Source organism: Pagrus pagrus (assembly GCF_965226575.1).
Source record: "Pagrus pagrus genome assembly, chromosome: 22".
Classification (NCBI taxonomy): domain Eukaryota; kingdom Metazoa; phylum Chordata; class Actinopteri; order Spariformes; family Sparidae; genus Pagrus; species Pagrus pagrus.
In genome coordinates, this window is record NC_140204.1 from 7,629,769 (window position 1) to 7,643,388 (window position 13,620).

The window sequence follows — 13,620 nt, forward strand, 5'->3', positions numbered from 1 at the left end:
TCTGTGAAATCAACCCACACAAAAAAAATTGATTAAAAAGACCTTACAACAAACAGTCCCTTGGTTTTATTGTGTTTTGAATCATTTTAGATGGTGGATTATAGAAACAACAAAAAGAGGTAAACAATGAGAATAAACATTTTGATTATTTGTGGATTAACTCATTTCTTTTGCTGAGGCTGAAACTGTTTTGAATTGTGCACAGTGCACATGTATGCCATAAGCACAGGGTGAAGAGATACACGTTTGCAAACTTTTAAGCGTTCATAAATTGCATTACTGCCCTCTGGGTGCATAACGTCCACTTGATTCTCAAAAAAGATGACTGGTTGGTAGGTTGTTGGGTAGACTAATTTCTGCCCTATGTATGTTTAAAGATCCAGTTCATCATAACTCCCCATTGTTAGTCCTACATTGAAAGGTTTGGGTGAAAGAGAAAAGGAAACAAGCGAGCGAAAAAGGAAGGAAGGAATGGATGACAGGGTGAAAAGGAAATTACACAAGTTCATAGCTCATATCTAAGTGAATGTATTTGATTATTTTCCAGATCTGGGTATTGGTGGCATGTCTGCAATGAAATGCCATGACATGCAACTTAATATTCCCAACTGAAAACTGAAACTAAGGATTAAAGTCATTTTTAAAAACATGTAAACAATGTATCTGGTAAGTACATTTCTTCAATTATGCAAGCAGCGTTAAGTCAAGACAAACTTACCTGCAGACCAGACAAACTTAGGTGCACTGTAATCAGTGTACAACACTGGATCTCCTCTTCCAGCTCTGCACACATATCCTGCTGTGTGTGTCTGTCCATGAACAATGTAGGAAGCCTGCTCAGTCCCACTGCTGCTGCCAGGTAGCAGCTCAACGCTGTAGTAGTTGTTTGATAGTTTGGAAACAGCCTGATACCAGTAGAACCTCCATCCTGCAGATGGATCTTTAACACTGCAGTTCAGAGTTACTGAGGCTCCAGCACTCAGCCATGATGGAGACACAGTGAGGACAGGCTGGGGTGGTGCTGGAAAATGATTTTCCCAGATTGAAAACATTATGTACAATTAGTCTAATCTCCAATATTAAATACAAATGTGAGGATGATCTTAAATTACAGTGAATAAAAAATAGCACTTCTCATTTTTTGACTGATGACTTACTGTCAGATATCGTCAATCTGAAAGGATCACTCCACTCTGTTTGGGACTGTCCACCTTTCTCTCTGCCCATACACCTGTAGTCTCCAGCGTGTGATGTCTGAGCACCTCTAATCATGTATTCATTTTGATTATGATGTTGGTATGGGTTGGGTAATGCCCATAAATACTCCCACTCAGTGTCCCCTCCATTCTCAATTTCACATTTAAGAGTGATCGTCTCTTGATAGTATATCTCAGGCCAGCTGGGTTGCAAGGTCACAGCAGCCTTGTTTGTGGCTGTTCAAGAGGACAAAAATAATAGAAATAAGATAAAGTTAAATAAAATAAACAACATTTTAAGCCTTAATCTTAACACATAAGCATTTATTTAAAGCAATCATGTCAATACCGATTGGATCACTGTACTCTGTGAAGTAAACCGGCTCTCCTCTTCCTCCTCTGCACCAGTAGAGGGCTCCCTGTGAGACACTGATTTTTTCATTAGAGATGAAGAAAACATCTTGTGTTGTCAGAGGTTTAGAGGTTTTCTTGCCTCTGTACCAGAAGTACTTCCAACCAGGTGATGATGGGTTCACTGAGCAGGTCAGGGTCACGTTGGCTCCTACATAGGCTCTGTAGTCTTTTCTCAGATTGGCCTTTGGTCTTTTTGCTGTTTAATGTAGAACAAAGACATAAAAACGTAAGTGTTATCAATGTGAATTAGAAAAGTTAGAAAGATTATGAAATGAGTAAAATGGATGGAAACCAAGAGCAACTACACTTATGCACTTATTAACCACTGGAATGAACCTTACCATGGATTAAAGTGAGTACAAACACATTTAAAAATGGACGACAATGTAAACACTCTCCTTTTCTTTGAAAGTGTTCCTAAGATAATGCAGAGATAAAAGCTCTACTTACATTCCAGTTTGAGTCGTATTGGTTGGGATTGGGATTCTTCATCCTCATCAAATTTACACATGTACGAGCTCCCATCTGACAGCAATTGAATGGTTATTTCAACTGTGTTATTTGATAGTATAAGTGATCCGTCTCTGTAGAAGGAAGCATTCTTCTCCTTTCTCTGAGTCCGATGTCGACAGCGCAGAGTCACTGATTCTCCTTGATACATAGTGGATGCAGGACTTGCCAGGATGACATCCTTATCTTGGTAAGTAAATAAGCAAGATATTATTTATGTAGCTTCTTACAAAGTCAAGGTCACAAAGGGCTTTACAAGAGGATGAAAGGTTAAAAGGTCAAGAGTGTGTGTGGTGTCCTTGGGACATTTCCGGCCATGTTTGTGGTCTCAAAAAAAGGATATTTTTGACAAGAAGTCAGGCGATCTGCAGCCCTGTGGCAACAAAACCAGGTGTTTTTTTTATGAGACCTCGAGACATTTTCAAGCCGCGTGTGGTCGACAAAACTGGGTGTTTTTTAATGAGACCTCTGGGCATTTCAAGCTGTGTTTATGGTGCTCGAAACAAGTACTTTAAGCTAAACCGTGACGTTTTCCTAACCCTAACCAAGTAGCTTCTGGGCCTAAACCTAACCAGAGCATAAGCACAGGAGAGCAATAGAAAACTGAACTTAAAGAAATGTAAGAATCTTGACTTATCTGTGGACACGTACTCTTCTAACATTTACTCCAGCCATTGGGTTGCCGTACCCCTCTCCCCATCTGATACATGACTGTTGTCACATCCGTAAATGTATTGTCATGTACTCACTTTTTACAAGGAAAACAATATCAGATGGTTTGTGAGTAAAGCCTTAATATCATAACGTAAACCCTTGATGTGAACAGCTGCTTGAATCTCAAGGTAGTTTCTACACAAGATTAAATTCCAACAGCATTTATAGATTAAGTAGCACAATGCCAAACAGGACGATCATATAAACATGGCTCATACATAAAGGCTTCCAGTGAATTGGTCATGTTGGTAAAGCGTTGATGACTTACCTGATACAGTAAGAGAGACTTTGTTACTTTCTTTTGTTAACTGTGTTGAGCTCTTGTAACGGCCAAAGCACTGGTATTCACCACTGTGGTCAGTAAATAGATTTTGAAATGTTTTGATCTTATTTGTCATGAGGTAGACATATTCTTGACCGTCCTTGAGGATCGTGTAATACCAGTCAGTTTCTAGTCCCTCCCTCATGTCACATATGAGGGTCACAGACTCTCCGGTGAAAAAAGTGGACCAGTTTGGCTCAATGGTCAGCACAGAATCTAGACACCAACACAGGATACAAAGAGGGAAATGATAAATACTTTGAAGAAAAGAAAACAGGTAGAGGTGGTGTTAAAGATCGATAGGTGAAGCGTCAACTAGAATGAATTTGTGAAAAGAAAGAAAAATGTATAATAACCTTGAGCATGTCCACAGTACAGGAGTATATTAAGCACTGAAAGAAAGTTTGGAACAGACGCGTCAAACTGACAGAAACAATGTTGTAACCTCGGGCATTCAAAAATGGGTGAACAGAGAAAGTCGCTGATGTACTCACAGAAAAACCACAGCACACGGAGAAAAGTGAGCCCCATCGTCACTTTCAGCACTGATTCCCACAGTGTCTGCCGCTCTTCTTCTGAGAAATCCTCTGTTGTGTAAAAACAAAGCTTGAAACTGCAGCAGATGAAGAGAAACGAGGAACTGTGGTGACAGAACATTTGCGTCGCACAAAGGCTGGATTGGAAGTTTTCTCCAACTACTTCTTCTTTCCGAATTTAGCCGCTTCCCTTTCTTTTACAAACAGCTCAGAAAAAACGTATCTATGATTTTGTTACAATCATACAGTATACGACAAGGAATGAATGAGTTTTTAAGTCACTATATCAGTACTTTGTAAGCATTCATTTACCAACACAGAGGCACATTTAATACCCTAAGAAATCCTTTAAAACCCTTGTACGCAACCTCGGTATTTTGCCGTTCATGCAACTGTCAGTTGGTGGGAATTATTAGAGTGTGACACATCAACGGCCCTGATTGACAGCCAGTGTGAAAGAGGATGGGAAAATTGATCGTTTCCTTCTGCAGAGCAGTTCACCTTATTTTTAATTATGTGACCTGTCTGGTCTAAATTTGTGTGTTGCTGCTTTTACACAATTATTACATTATTACAACATTTACAAAGTTTCAAATTAATTCTCTAATCATTTTTGTGAATAGATATTTCATGAGTATTAGATTTGTATGTTTTGGCATATCCACCTTCCAGAAAACAGAAAATGTCACGTTACACAGAATGGGACCCAAACACAAGACACAGGTAAAGGACAAAAAGCGAGCTTTGATGACAGCTGAGCTCCAACTACAAAAGCTAAACAAAGTTCAAACCAAGAAGAGCAAAGTACCAACCAAAAGCTAAGTATCAAATCAAAAGGCAAGGGTACTAACCAGGAATGACACGGGGAAGAAAAACAGAGAGACACAACAGGGACATGAAACCAGGAGACAGGAACAGAGCAGAACAAGACAGGAGACTGAACAGACGAACTGACAAAGACAGCAGGAAGCACACAGACCATATACACAAGGGCTGATGAACTAATAGGACACAGGTAAACACAGATAAAGGGCGGGACACCACACAAAGGGAGGAAATGGAAAGTTAAACAGGACACATAATGGCAGAACTTCAAAATAAAAGAGGAAGCAACAAAAACACATAAAAACCACATTTAAAACCATGACAGAAAATACAAATTAAAGCAACATTGACAGTATCTAATTCCGTCATAACAATGTTATGTGTTGAAAACTTGTATTTTGAAGTAAACATGTATGTAACGCTGTGATCCTACCCTCTCACTGAAGTTACTGTCAGAAACTATTGATAGGGGGGCGGAGTGGCTGAGACAGAGACACCATTCACCCTGTTACAAGACACTGTACCTTCAACATGATTTTGAGGCTGTTATTATAAATCATGTAATGTTTCTTTAAATAAATACAGAGTAGAAATCAGAAAGTAGAGCAAAATGAATGCCTTCAGAATGTGGACATGTTGATTTTACAGGTGTTAAAGCACCCTGTATCCTTAGACCCTCGATTCACAAAAAAGTTATTGTGACAATACAGACTGTGTATTGCAACACACATTCAGAAAAAAGTGACTTTTTGGTTTGTGAGGCCTCAGAGAGATAGACATTTCAATTTCCTTCCTAATATAGATGTGATCATACTGCTACCTCACAAAAGGCTTAGTCATTTTTGACGCTACTGAAAAGGCTTCCGCAAAAAAACGCGAAATATACTAAATTAATAAATTGATAAAGTGCCTACCTGTCAACAGCACGGTTTATGAAGAGCTCATTCGGTAATCAATGGGCTCTGTCGCCTCAACTGGGAAAAAAGTATCCAGAAGTTTGTTCATCCTTCAGCTTTAATCACAAAGTTGAAGCGAAGTACTTCAGAGGAAAGTGTCCCCTCGCCCCAGCACAGAATTATTACACATCATCGCTTTATTGTGAAACCCTGGTTTCAAGTTTGGTCACAATGACACCCACAGGAAGTGACTGAGCTCCAGCAGAAGGGAAATCATCTCATGAACAGACAACACCCTGCCCCCCTCTCAAAGCTGGCCTCCATTCAGTTTCTTATCCTGCAGCTGTGACTCAATGAGTTTAGTCAAAGAGAATAAAGTAATAGCATCAAAGGCTTTATACTGTATATACCGCTATCTTGAAGTTTCTATCTTGAAGATGAAAAAGATAAAAACTTTAAGACATACACTGACATTAAGGGACATGATCATTGCTGCAGGGCTCTGTGGCAGTTTGGCTGTGCAGTCAAAGAAGGAATTAAAAACACAACTGACAGCTGACTGCTGGAAAACAAACTGTTTATTGATGTATAAAATATTCAAAAGATTTTAAAATACAATGAATATAAAGATACATTGAGGTGAACAAATACACACAATACCTCTCAAGTAACTTAAAAATGACAGAGAGAAAACATACATACTGTACATGCAATAGGAGATGTTGTTTGATAGCAGATTATTACTTCTATCAAGAGGAAGTGTTGACGTCTATCCTGGATCTAACACTTAACAAACATGCTGACTTTAAAGCTGGTGCCCTGCTACACAAGCTCAAACATATTGTATCAAAGTTACATTCAATGTTTCCTACAAACACTTAACAAAAACATAACCGTAAAAATAAACAGTAACGATGACGTGCATACATTTTTTTGACTCAGTAGTCCTGTGCTATCACAGACAGTAATAAAATCCATATGAAGCCATTATTTTACATGAACTGCTAACAAATTAACTATACAGAATACTGAGCATGTCTCATATTTCTATAGCAGTCTAATGAAATGCTGTCAACCATTTTCCTCTTCCTCCTCTCCTCTCTCCTTACAGACCTGGAAGAAAACCACAAAAAACAAAGATACAGTTTAAGGATGCTTTCTGACATGTTATTCTGACTGACACCTCGACAATGTGCAGCTCAATGGATGAACAGATGGATTGACACATAGAATAAAAATAAAGGAAATTTTGGATGCCCTTGTGTTTATTTCACAACAATACAGCAGCGTCTGATGTTAAAATGAAAATCAAGATACTTCAGAATGAGATTTGAGCACCACAGCAGCACCACAGCTAATGTGTATTTTGATTGTCTATTTTTATTTTACATAAACAATTCAGTTTTTTTTGCCATATCTTCAATATGGAAATATATCAAATGAAAATTACACAAAACATTGACAAACACAGACAAACTTAGAAATACCCCAAAGTCTGAAAGGCATTAGGTATGTGTAGCATTTGTCAATGTCCAACTCTGGTGACACCTATTGGTAGGTATGCACAAACCTCAGTATACAAACGACTGTTGTAACTGACTGTACCTGCAGCTCCTGTCCTCAAATTAGAGTAAATTGATGTCTCCTCTGGTGTATGTTGCTTCCCTGTGAAGACAATCACGAATCCATACAGAAAAAAAATAAATCAATACTTTTTACACTCAAGGTATTTCTATTTACTGCCTTTATTTAGAGAACTCAACCTTCTTCCAGTTCAACCGAAGAATATGTGGCGTCCTGGGATCCACCTGCAACTGAAGTGTACATATTTAGTTACAGGATTTTATTTCGATCACTTGGAATCAGTTCTCTTAATTCATGCAGTGGTTGCATTTCTAATGTGATTGTGATGTTAAAGTTAATAAAAGGTGTAAACTGTACCATTTTCAGTGTCTTCAGGGCGTTTGATTGATTCATACAGACAGACATCACCTACAGAGCAGAGAAAACAAGCCACAGTCAGTCATCTTTTTAATTTTATGATACCTGAAAAAAGGACCCTCAGTTCATGTGTGTCCTTTAGAAGTGTGAATATACCAAGATTACTGCATGCTTACCATGGAGAAGAGAGTCGTATGTGTTGCACTGAGCCTCATTCTGATCTGTGTTGGAGCTCTCAGACTGGATTGGCCTAAAACATGAAGCAAACACAAAACATTTAATAAACAGGAACATTGAGTGTCTTGCTGTTATGTTCAAAATGTGACAAAACAGTTTTGCACCAACCTCTTGAAGCATTTATCTGTAAAACAGATGAAGATTTGTTGTTACATGGTTTTGTATTGTAAGTTGTTGTACTGCTGTTCTATCTCATCAGACCAGAATATGTCTGTGTATTTCAATTCAACGTGAACACCAAACATCTAATAATAGAAGAAGAAGGTCTCACCCTTGGACGCTCTGTAGCAAAACAACACCAGCAGAGGAATAACAAGAACGAGTCCACAAACCAGCCCAACAACCAACAGTACAGGAAATGAAGAGCGTTCAGGCCTGAACACTGCTGGAATAACTAACAAATAACAACTGTTAATAAACTTATAGAGCATGTTTCTACAACTGAATTTACAAAGTGCTTTAATCAGAGTCAATGGAAACCAACAGGTGAATGTGTCTGAAACTGAAACTACTTTGAAATTAGTTCAGTATTCAGCTAAACTTCTTTCACACACAGAAACAGTTCACATATAAAAGAAAATGGAATAACTGTTTTAATCCTACTCACCCTGAACTGACATCCAGCTCTGTGCTGACTCTCGTCCTGAGTGTTGACACTTGTAGAATCCTTCATCTGACTTTGACACTGCAGAGATATTTAACTCCCATCTGGTGTCACTTTGAATCACTTTCTCATTGTGATAGAAAAACACAGTGGAGCCAAATGATTGTCTTCTTAATTTGCAGCTCAGACTAACAGAGTCTCCCTCAGTCACAGGACGGGCAGGACTCAGCAGGATCATATTTTTATCTGTTAAACAGTCAAAGAATACGAGGTTTCAGTCAGAGATCAGCTGGTCGAGGAACTTGAGAATGAGTGGATGTAGAGAGATGAGAAAAGACACATACTGGGTTTTTTCCTTTGACTTTTCTCATTGATTTAACAGTGATCATAAAATCTGACGTTGTATCTTCATACACCTTGTGTGTCTTACTGTTCAAGAACCCTTTCAGTTGGCTGAATCTGCAACCTCACAGCTAAATGTCACTAAATCCTTCACACTGGACTTTAAATGGTGATCATGGACCTAAAACCTGAAGAACAGATCAGCCACAAATCTATATTCTGTATTTATACATGGTTAAAATCACAGTGTGATTAAATACTTAACTATGTTTATTAAGTGAAAAACCATTAATTACTAGAGAGATCATGAAGCAGAGTGTTGGGCAAAACTCTTAACATGTCAGTGTCCTGTACTCCTCAACACACAATGGGATGTTTGAAATAACAAGTCAAAGAAAAACTAAATATAATAAAATCACACCCTGTATAGTGATGTTGACTGCGTTGCTGAACTCTCCTGATCCAGACTCACACCAGTACACTGCATCACTGCGCCAGGAAGTCCTTAGTTTGCATGCAGTCATTGTCCCCCAGGTGGAGCAGTCTGACAGGTAGCTGTCCTCAGCTGAAAACCTCCTCACTCTCCACTCAGTAGAGTTTCCCTCACAGCTCAGTGAGACAGAGTCAGAGGTGAAGTGTTGAGCTCTGTCAGGACTCACTGTGAGAGACGCTGATGAGTGAGAATCTGAAAAACAACATGTGATAAGAGGTCAAACAGAGCACAGAGATCTTTAGATATGAAATGCCTCAATTCAAATAGTCTTTAGCTCTGTTTTGTTTTTATTGCAACAAAGTTCAGTATTTTGGCAAAATTATGATTTCTACTTTGACCTCTTGCTACAATTTTGAGTACATTTTAAATGATAGACAACCAAGTGACTACAGCTGCTGTAAGCAGAAGAGCTGAAGTATCCAGACTAAAAGTACTTTTTGCAAATGAGAGTAAAGTTTCAGCCAAGATATCATATCTCTCTGTTTGTGTTTTATGTTAAAGAGTGAGGACAGAAGGAAACAAGTCAATTCCACCCAGTGAGGTGGAAAGTGTGAAGTTTAGCTTGATGCTAGTGAGAGAGTCAAGATCATAAGACCACAGTGAATTAGTTTACTTATTTTTCAAGATACTGTATGTTTATCATCATTTAGAAAAAAAAAATGAACAGAGCTGATATAACATCTGTTTCTTAAGAGATAGAAACAAACTGACCTCCAGACCAGACGAACTTAGGTTCACTGTAATCAGTGTAAGACACTGGATCTCCTCTTCCAGCTCTGCACACATATCCTGCTGTGTGTGTCTGTCCATGAACAATGTAGGAATCCTGTTCGGTCTCGCTGCTGTTTCCTGGTAGCAGCTCATAGCTGTAGGAGTTGTTTGATTGATCAGGATCAGTCTTATACCAGTAGAACCTCCATCCTGCTGATGGATCTTCAACACTGCAGTTCAGAGTTACTGAGGCTCCAGCACTCAGCCATGATGGAGACACAGTGAGGACAGGCCGGGGTGCTGTTGGAAAATTATTTTTTGAAATGAAAACATGTATTGATAGTGGATCAAATACATCCTGCACAATCAGTACATACTGAAGATTTACTTCAAAAATATATATAAATTCAGCCTTTTAATGAGCTGTTTAATCTTCACTTTGAAAGAAATGTGATGTGACTTACTGTCTGATACTGTCAGTTTGAAGGGATCACTCCAATCTGTTGAAGACTTTTCACTTTTCTTTCTGCCCTTACACCTGTAGTCTCCACTGTGGGATTCAGCAGCAAATCTATTACTGTGTTCATTTTGATTTGAAGGTTTTTCTGAGCTGGTTGTTTTCCATTCATACTCCCACTCAGTGTCTCCTCCATCTTTGATCTCACATCTGAGAGTGATCGTCTCTCCTCTGTATATTTCAGACCAGTTTGGCTGCAGAGTCACAACAGCCTTGTTGTGAACTGTTCATGTTCAAGAATTCACAGTAAGGAAACAAAAATTAAAAAGTTAAATCTACATCATGTCTTTTTTCTAATCAATCAACAAATATAAATACAATATATGTTAAACTCACCATTTTTGCTGATAGTGAGTGGATCACTGTACTCTGTGTAGTAAACTGGCTCTCCTCTTCCTCCTCTGCACCAGTAGACTCCTTCCTCTGAGACTCCGATTCGTCCAGCTGAGAGTTGAGTGGTCAGATGTTCAGAGGGTTTCTCTCCTCTGTACCAGAAGTATTTCCAACCAGCTGATGGGTTCACAGAGCAGGTCAGGGTCACACTGCCCCCTACAGGAATGTCTCTGTCATCAGCCCTCAGTTCAGCCTTTGGTCTGTTTGCTGTTTGATTTAGAACAAAGACATAAACAAGGAAATTAATGTCACTGTGATTTACTTCAGTTTATATAGTGCAGCCCCTACAGACAAGAAATACTTGAACTATAAGACTTACTGTGAAGTTGTCCCACATTTGTTGATTTTATAACGCCCTCTTTTGGTAGCAATTCCCCCTGTAGGTTATTTGTATTAACCTGCCGGATCTTCTTTTATATAGACGCCATTGTTTTGACTGGTGAAGCTGAGCTGGTGAGTTAAAAGATGTATATGTTGTAATGTGATAACAACTTATGTTAAACACTATAGATATGTTCATGTGTGTGGATTATATAGTGGATAATATGTCTGTGTCATTGATATTGTGGTTTTGTTTATTTTGTGTCATTTCAGTTGATTACCTGGCAAAGGCACGGTTACTGTACAGGTGATAGTTAGCATAGCATGTGTGTCGCAGGAATGCTAATGCTAAAAATAAACACGTGAAAGACAGTAATCAGATGTCCGAGCTTGAGTGTGACACTGTTTCATCAGTTAAGACACCCTTCACGGTGGGAGTTATTAGATTAAGGTAGTTAGTTTAATAAAACCGTACACTCACATTTGCGTTAATATCAACACTGAATTAATTTATAAATACTGGACACATATTAGTTTAAACCTCTCTTCATGTCATGCCCCTCTCTCTTTTCCTGGGTTTCTTAATGAATTAGCTGCTGCACTACTGAATGTTACATTAGTGAAGGTAAAACCTTGTGTTTCAGTGTTGAAGAGCCAAGATGAACACTTTCACTGTGGTTTTTCATTGTATACACAGTTAGGATTCAAACAGGATTAAACACTGAGCAGATAAAATGCCATCATCTTCTGTTATAATCACCGTATCAATTATGTGAATGCATGTTGTTCTGTTCTGCAGCAAACATTTCAAAAATCAGACCATTTAGTTCAGACACTAGACTGTTTTGACCACAGCAATATGGAAGAACATATTCATTATCCCTCTTTGTTAGTCTTGTGTCTAATGTCTAGTTTAGGCTGGATTCTTTTTATTACAAACAGTTTGGTAAAAGGCCTTTATGAACATATCAACACCTTTATAACATTAGGATTTAAAGTTTGTTCCAATTAAAATCTGGTTAAAATAAAAACATGTAGTGATTTTGGCATTAATAACTAATGTTCAACTCCCAGCACAACATGCATACATGTAAACTTTTCATCATGAACAATCTCCTAATACAGTTATTGATAAATAAAACTGAACAGCATGAAGGAAGCATCTTCAAATCTTTGTTTCTGTGAACAAAGTGAAGGAGGTCAAACCAGTAGCCCATTCTTGACCTGATGAAGGATATTTAAACACTTTTCTTTTGTTTCCAGTAAAGTGAGAGCTACTGGGCTAACATGACTAACAATCACTTTCCCTTCACACTGTGGACATTGTTTAAGAACATAAAGACTGTAGGTTGTTTATTCCATTAGAAAATACTAAACTCACCAATTTCCTCAATGACGACTGCATTACTATCAGGTGTGATGACATACGGTTCACTTCTCCATCCATAGCAGGTGTATTTGCCTCCTTGTGAGATGACTCTGTTTGATTCTTCAACATTTTCAATCTGAAGAGGAGTTTTTCCAGAAGAGTCTGACGTCTGTCTGAACCACTGATATTTGAAGCCAGCAGGACCCTCAACATAACATGTCAGTGTCACACTGCCCCCCGGTGGTATGATTGTCCAGTCTGCTGTCAGTGTGACTGTACGTCTACCTGCTGTTTGGTTTAGAAAAACAATAAATCAAGGAAATTACTGTCATGGACATGCCATCAAAAATGTTTTTACATTTTAACATAACACAATGAAAACACTTATTGTTTCAATGAACTGATCTGTTGAACAGTTTGACACCACAAACAGCTGCAAGTACAGAAAACACAAGAACACAGAGAAAAGTTGTTCACATCAAGATAAATATGTTTCAGTACTAAACACATTTCTAGGGACCACTAGTAATAAAAGGCTGATAGTACGTGTACCCAATATCTGAAATAATTCAATCAGGCAATCAGCCTCTCAGCCACCAGGATTCTTGTGACAAGAGCTGCTTGACATTGAGGACTGTCAGGCTGTTTATTGAACAGTTAGTTGAAGGCAGATGAAATCTTAACTTGTCGTTCAGTACTTGATAGTATTTTAAGAGAATCATGAATACTTCATGTAGAATCTACTGCAAGAAGACAAAAAACTCGACTGGATGAAGACAGTGAAATGCAACTGAAAGCTTAGAAAAGCTAATAAGTGAATGTTTGATGTTTAGAGATTTTGTGACCTGTTCTTTGGATTCTTGGTGCAGCATTGAAAACAATAATAATGTTTGTTCATCACAGTGAGACAGCTTCTTACCTTTCACTCTCAGCTCTCTTTCTGCAGATTCTGTCCCATCATCAAACTTACACTTGTACCTGCCCACATCTGACTCTGACATTTGAATTTTCATTTCTCCTGTTCTGAGTGACCAATGGGTTCCGTTGTTTTTAATCAGTGATCCATCTTTGAAAAAGGTAGCTGTCATCATATTTCTTGAAGTACGATTCTTACAGCTCAGAGTCACCAAGTCTCCTTCAAACAAGGTGAATTCAGGAACTTCCAGGACTGCATCAGCATCTATGTAACAGAGGTAGAGAGATGTTTTATTAATATGTTCAATCAAAGGAACATATGATTTATCTGACAACATCAATACTAAATATTAGGGGTGGGGGA

The 13,620-nt window shown here is 38.4% G+C and overlaps 3 protein-coding genes across 3 annotated transcripts; all 3 read right to left on the minus strand.

Moving 5' to 3' along the window:
* Positions 1-1,285: 1,285 nt before the first annotated feature.
* LOC311251249 (Fc receptor-like protein 4) lies at positions 1,286-5,513 on the minus strand (the record flags this gene model as incomplete). The annotated part of the gene is made up of 8 exons (XM_084343627.1): positions 5,432-5,513; positions 3,651-3,741; positions 3,513-3,548; positions 3,103-3,372; positions 2,061-2,306; positions 1,546-1,806; positions 1,359-1,433; positions 1,286-1,323 (listed from the first exon to the last, which is right to left on the minus strand). The coding sequence occupies exons 2-8, from the start codon at positions 3,685-3,687 to the stop codon at positions 1,286-1,288; spliced, it is 963 nt and encodes a 320-aa protein (XP_084199753.1). The 5' UTR covers positions 3,688-3,741; positions 5,432-5,513.
* Positions 5,514-6,045: 532 nt separating this feature from the next.
* LOC311251250 (uncharacterized protein) lies at positions 6,046-9,061 on the minus strand (the record flags this gene model as incomplete). Its single annotated transcript, XM_084343628.1, has 9 exons — positions 6,046-6,526; positions 7,019-7,078; positions 7,177-7,227; positions 7,355-7,405; positions 7,531-7,604; positions 7,700-7,715; positions 7,863-7,985; positions 8,199-8,441; positions 8,959-9,061. 9 exons carry the CDS (start codon positions 9,059-9,061, stop codon positions 6,519-6,521), a joined length of 729 nt encoding a protein of 242 aa, XP_084199754.1. The 3' UTR covers positions 6,046-6,518.
* Positions 9,062-10,559: 1,498 nt separating this feature from the next.
* Positions 10,560-13,347, minus strand: LOC311251251 (titin-like; the record flags this gene model as incomplete). Its single annotated transcript, XM_084343629.1, has 3 exons — positions 13,261-13,347; positions 12,354-12,629; positions 10,560-10,858 (listed from the first exon to the last, which is right to left on the minus strand). The coding sequence occupies exons 1-3, from the start codon at positions 13,340-13,342 to the stop codon at positions 10,560-10,562; spliced, it is 657 nt and encodes a 218-aa protein (XP_084199755.1). The 5' UTR covers positions 13,343-13,347.
* Positions 13,348-13,620: the final 273 nt, after the last annotated feature.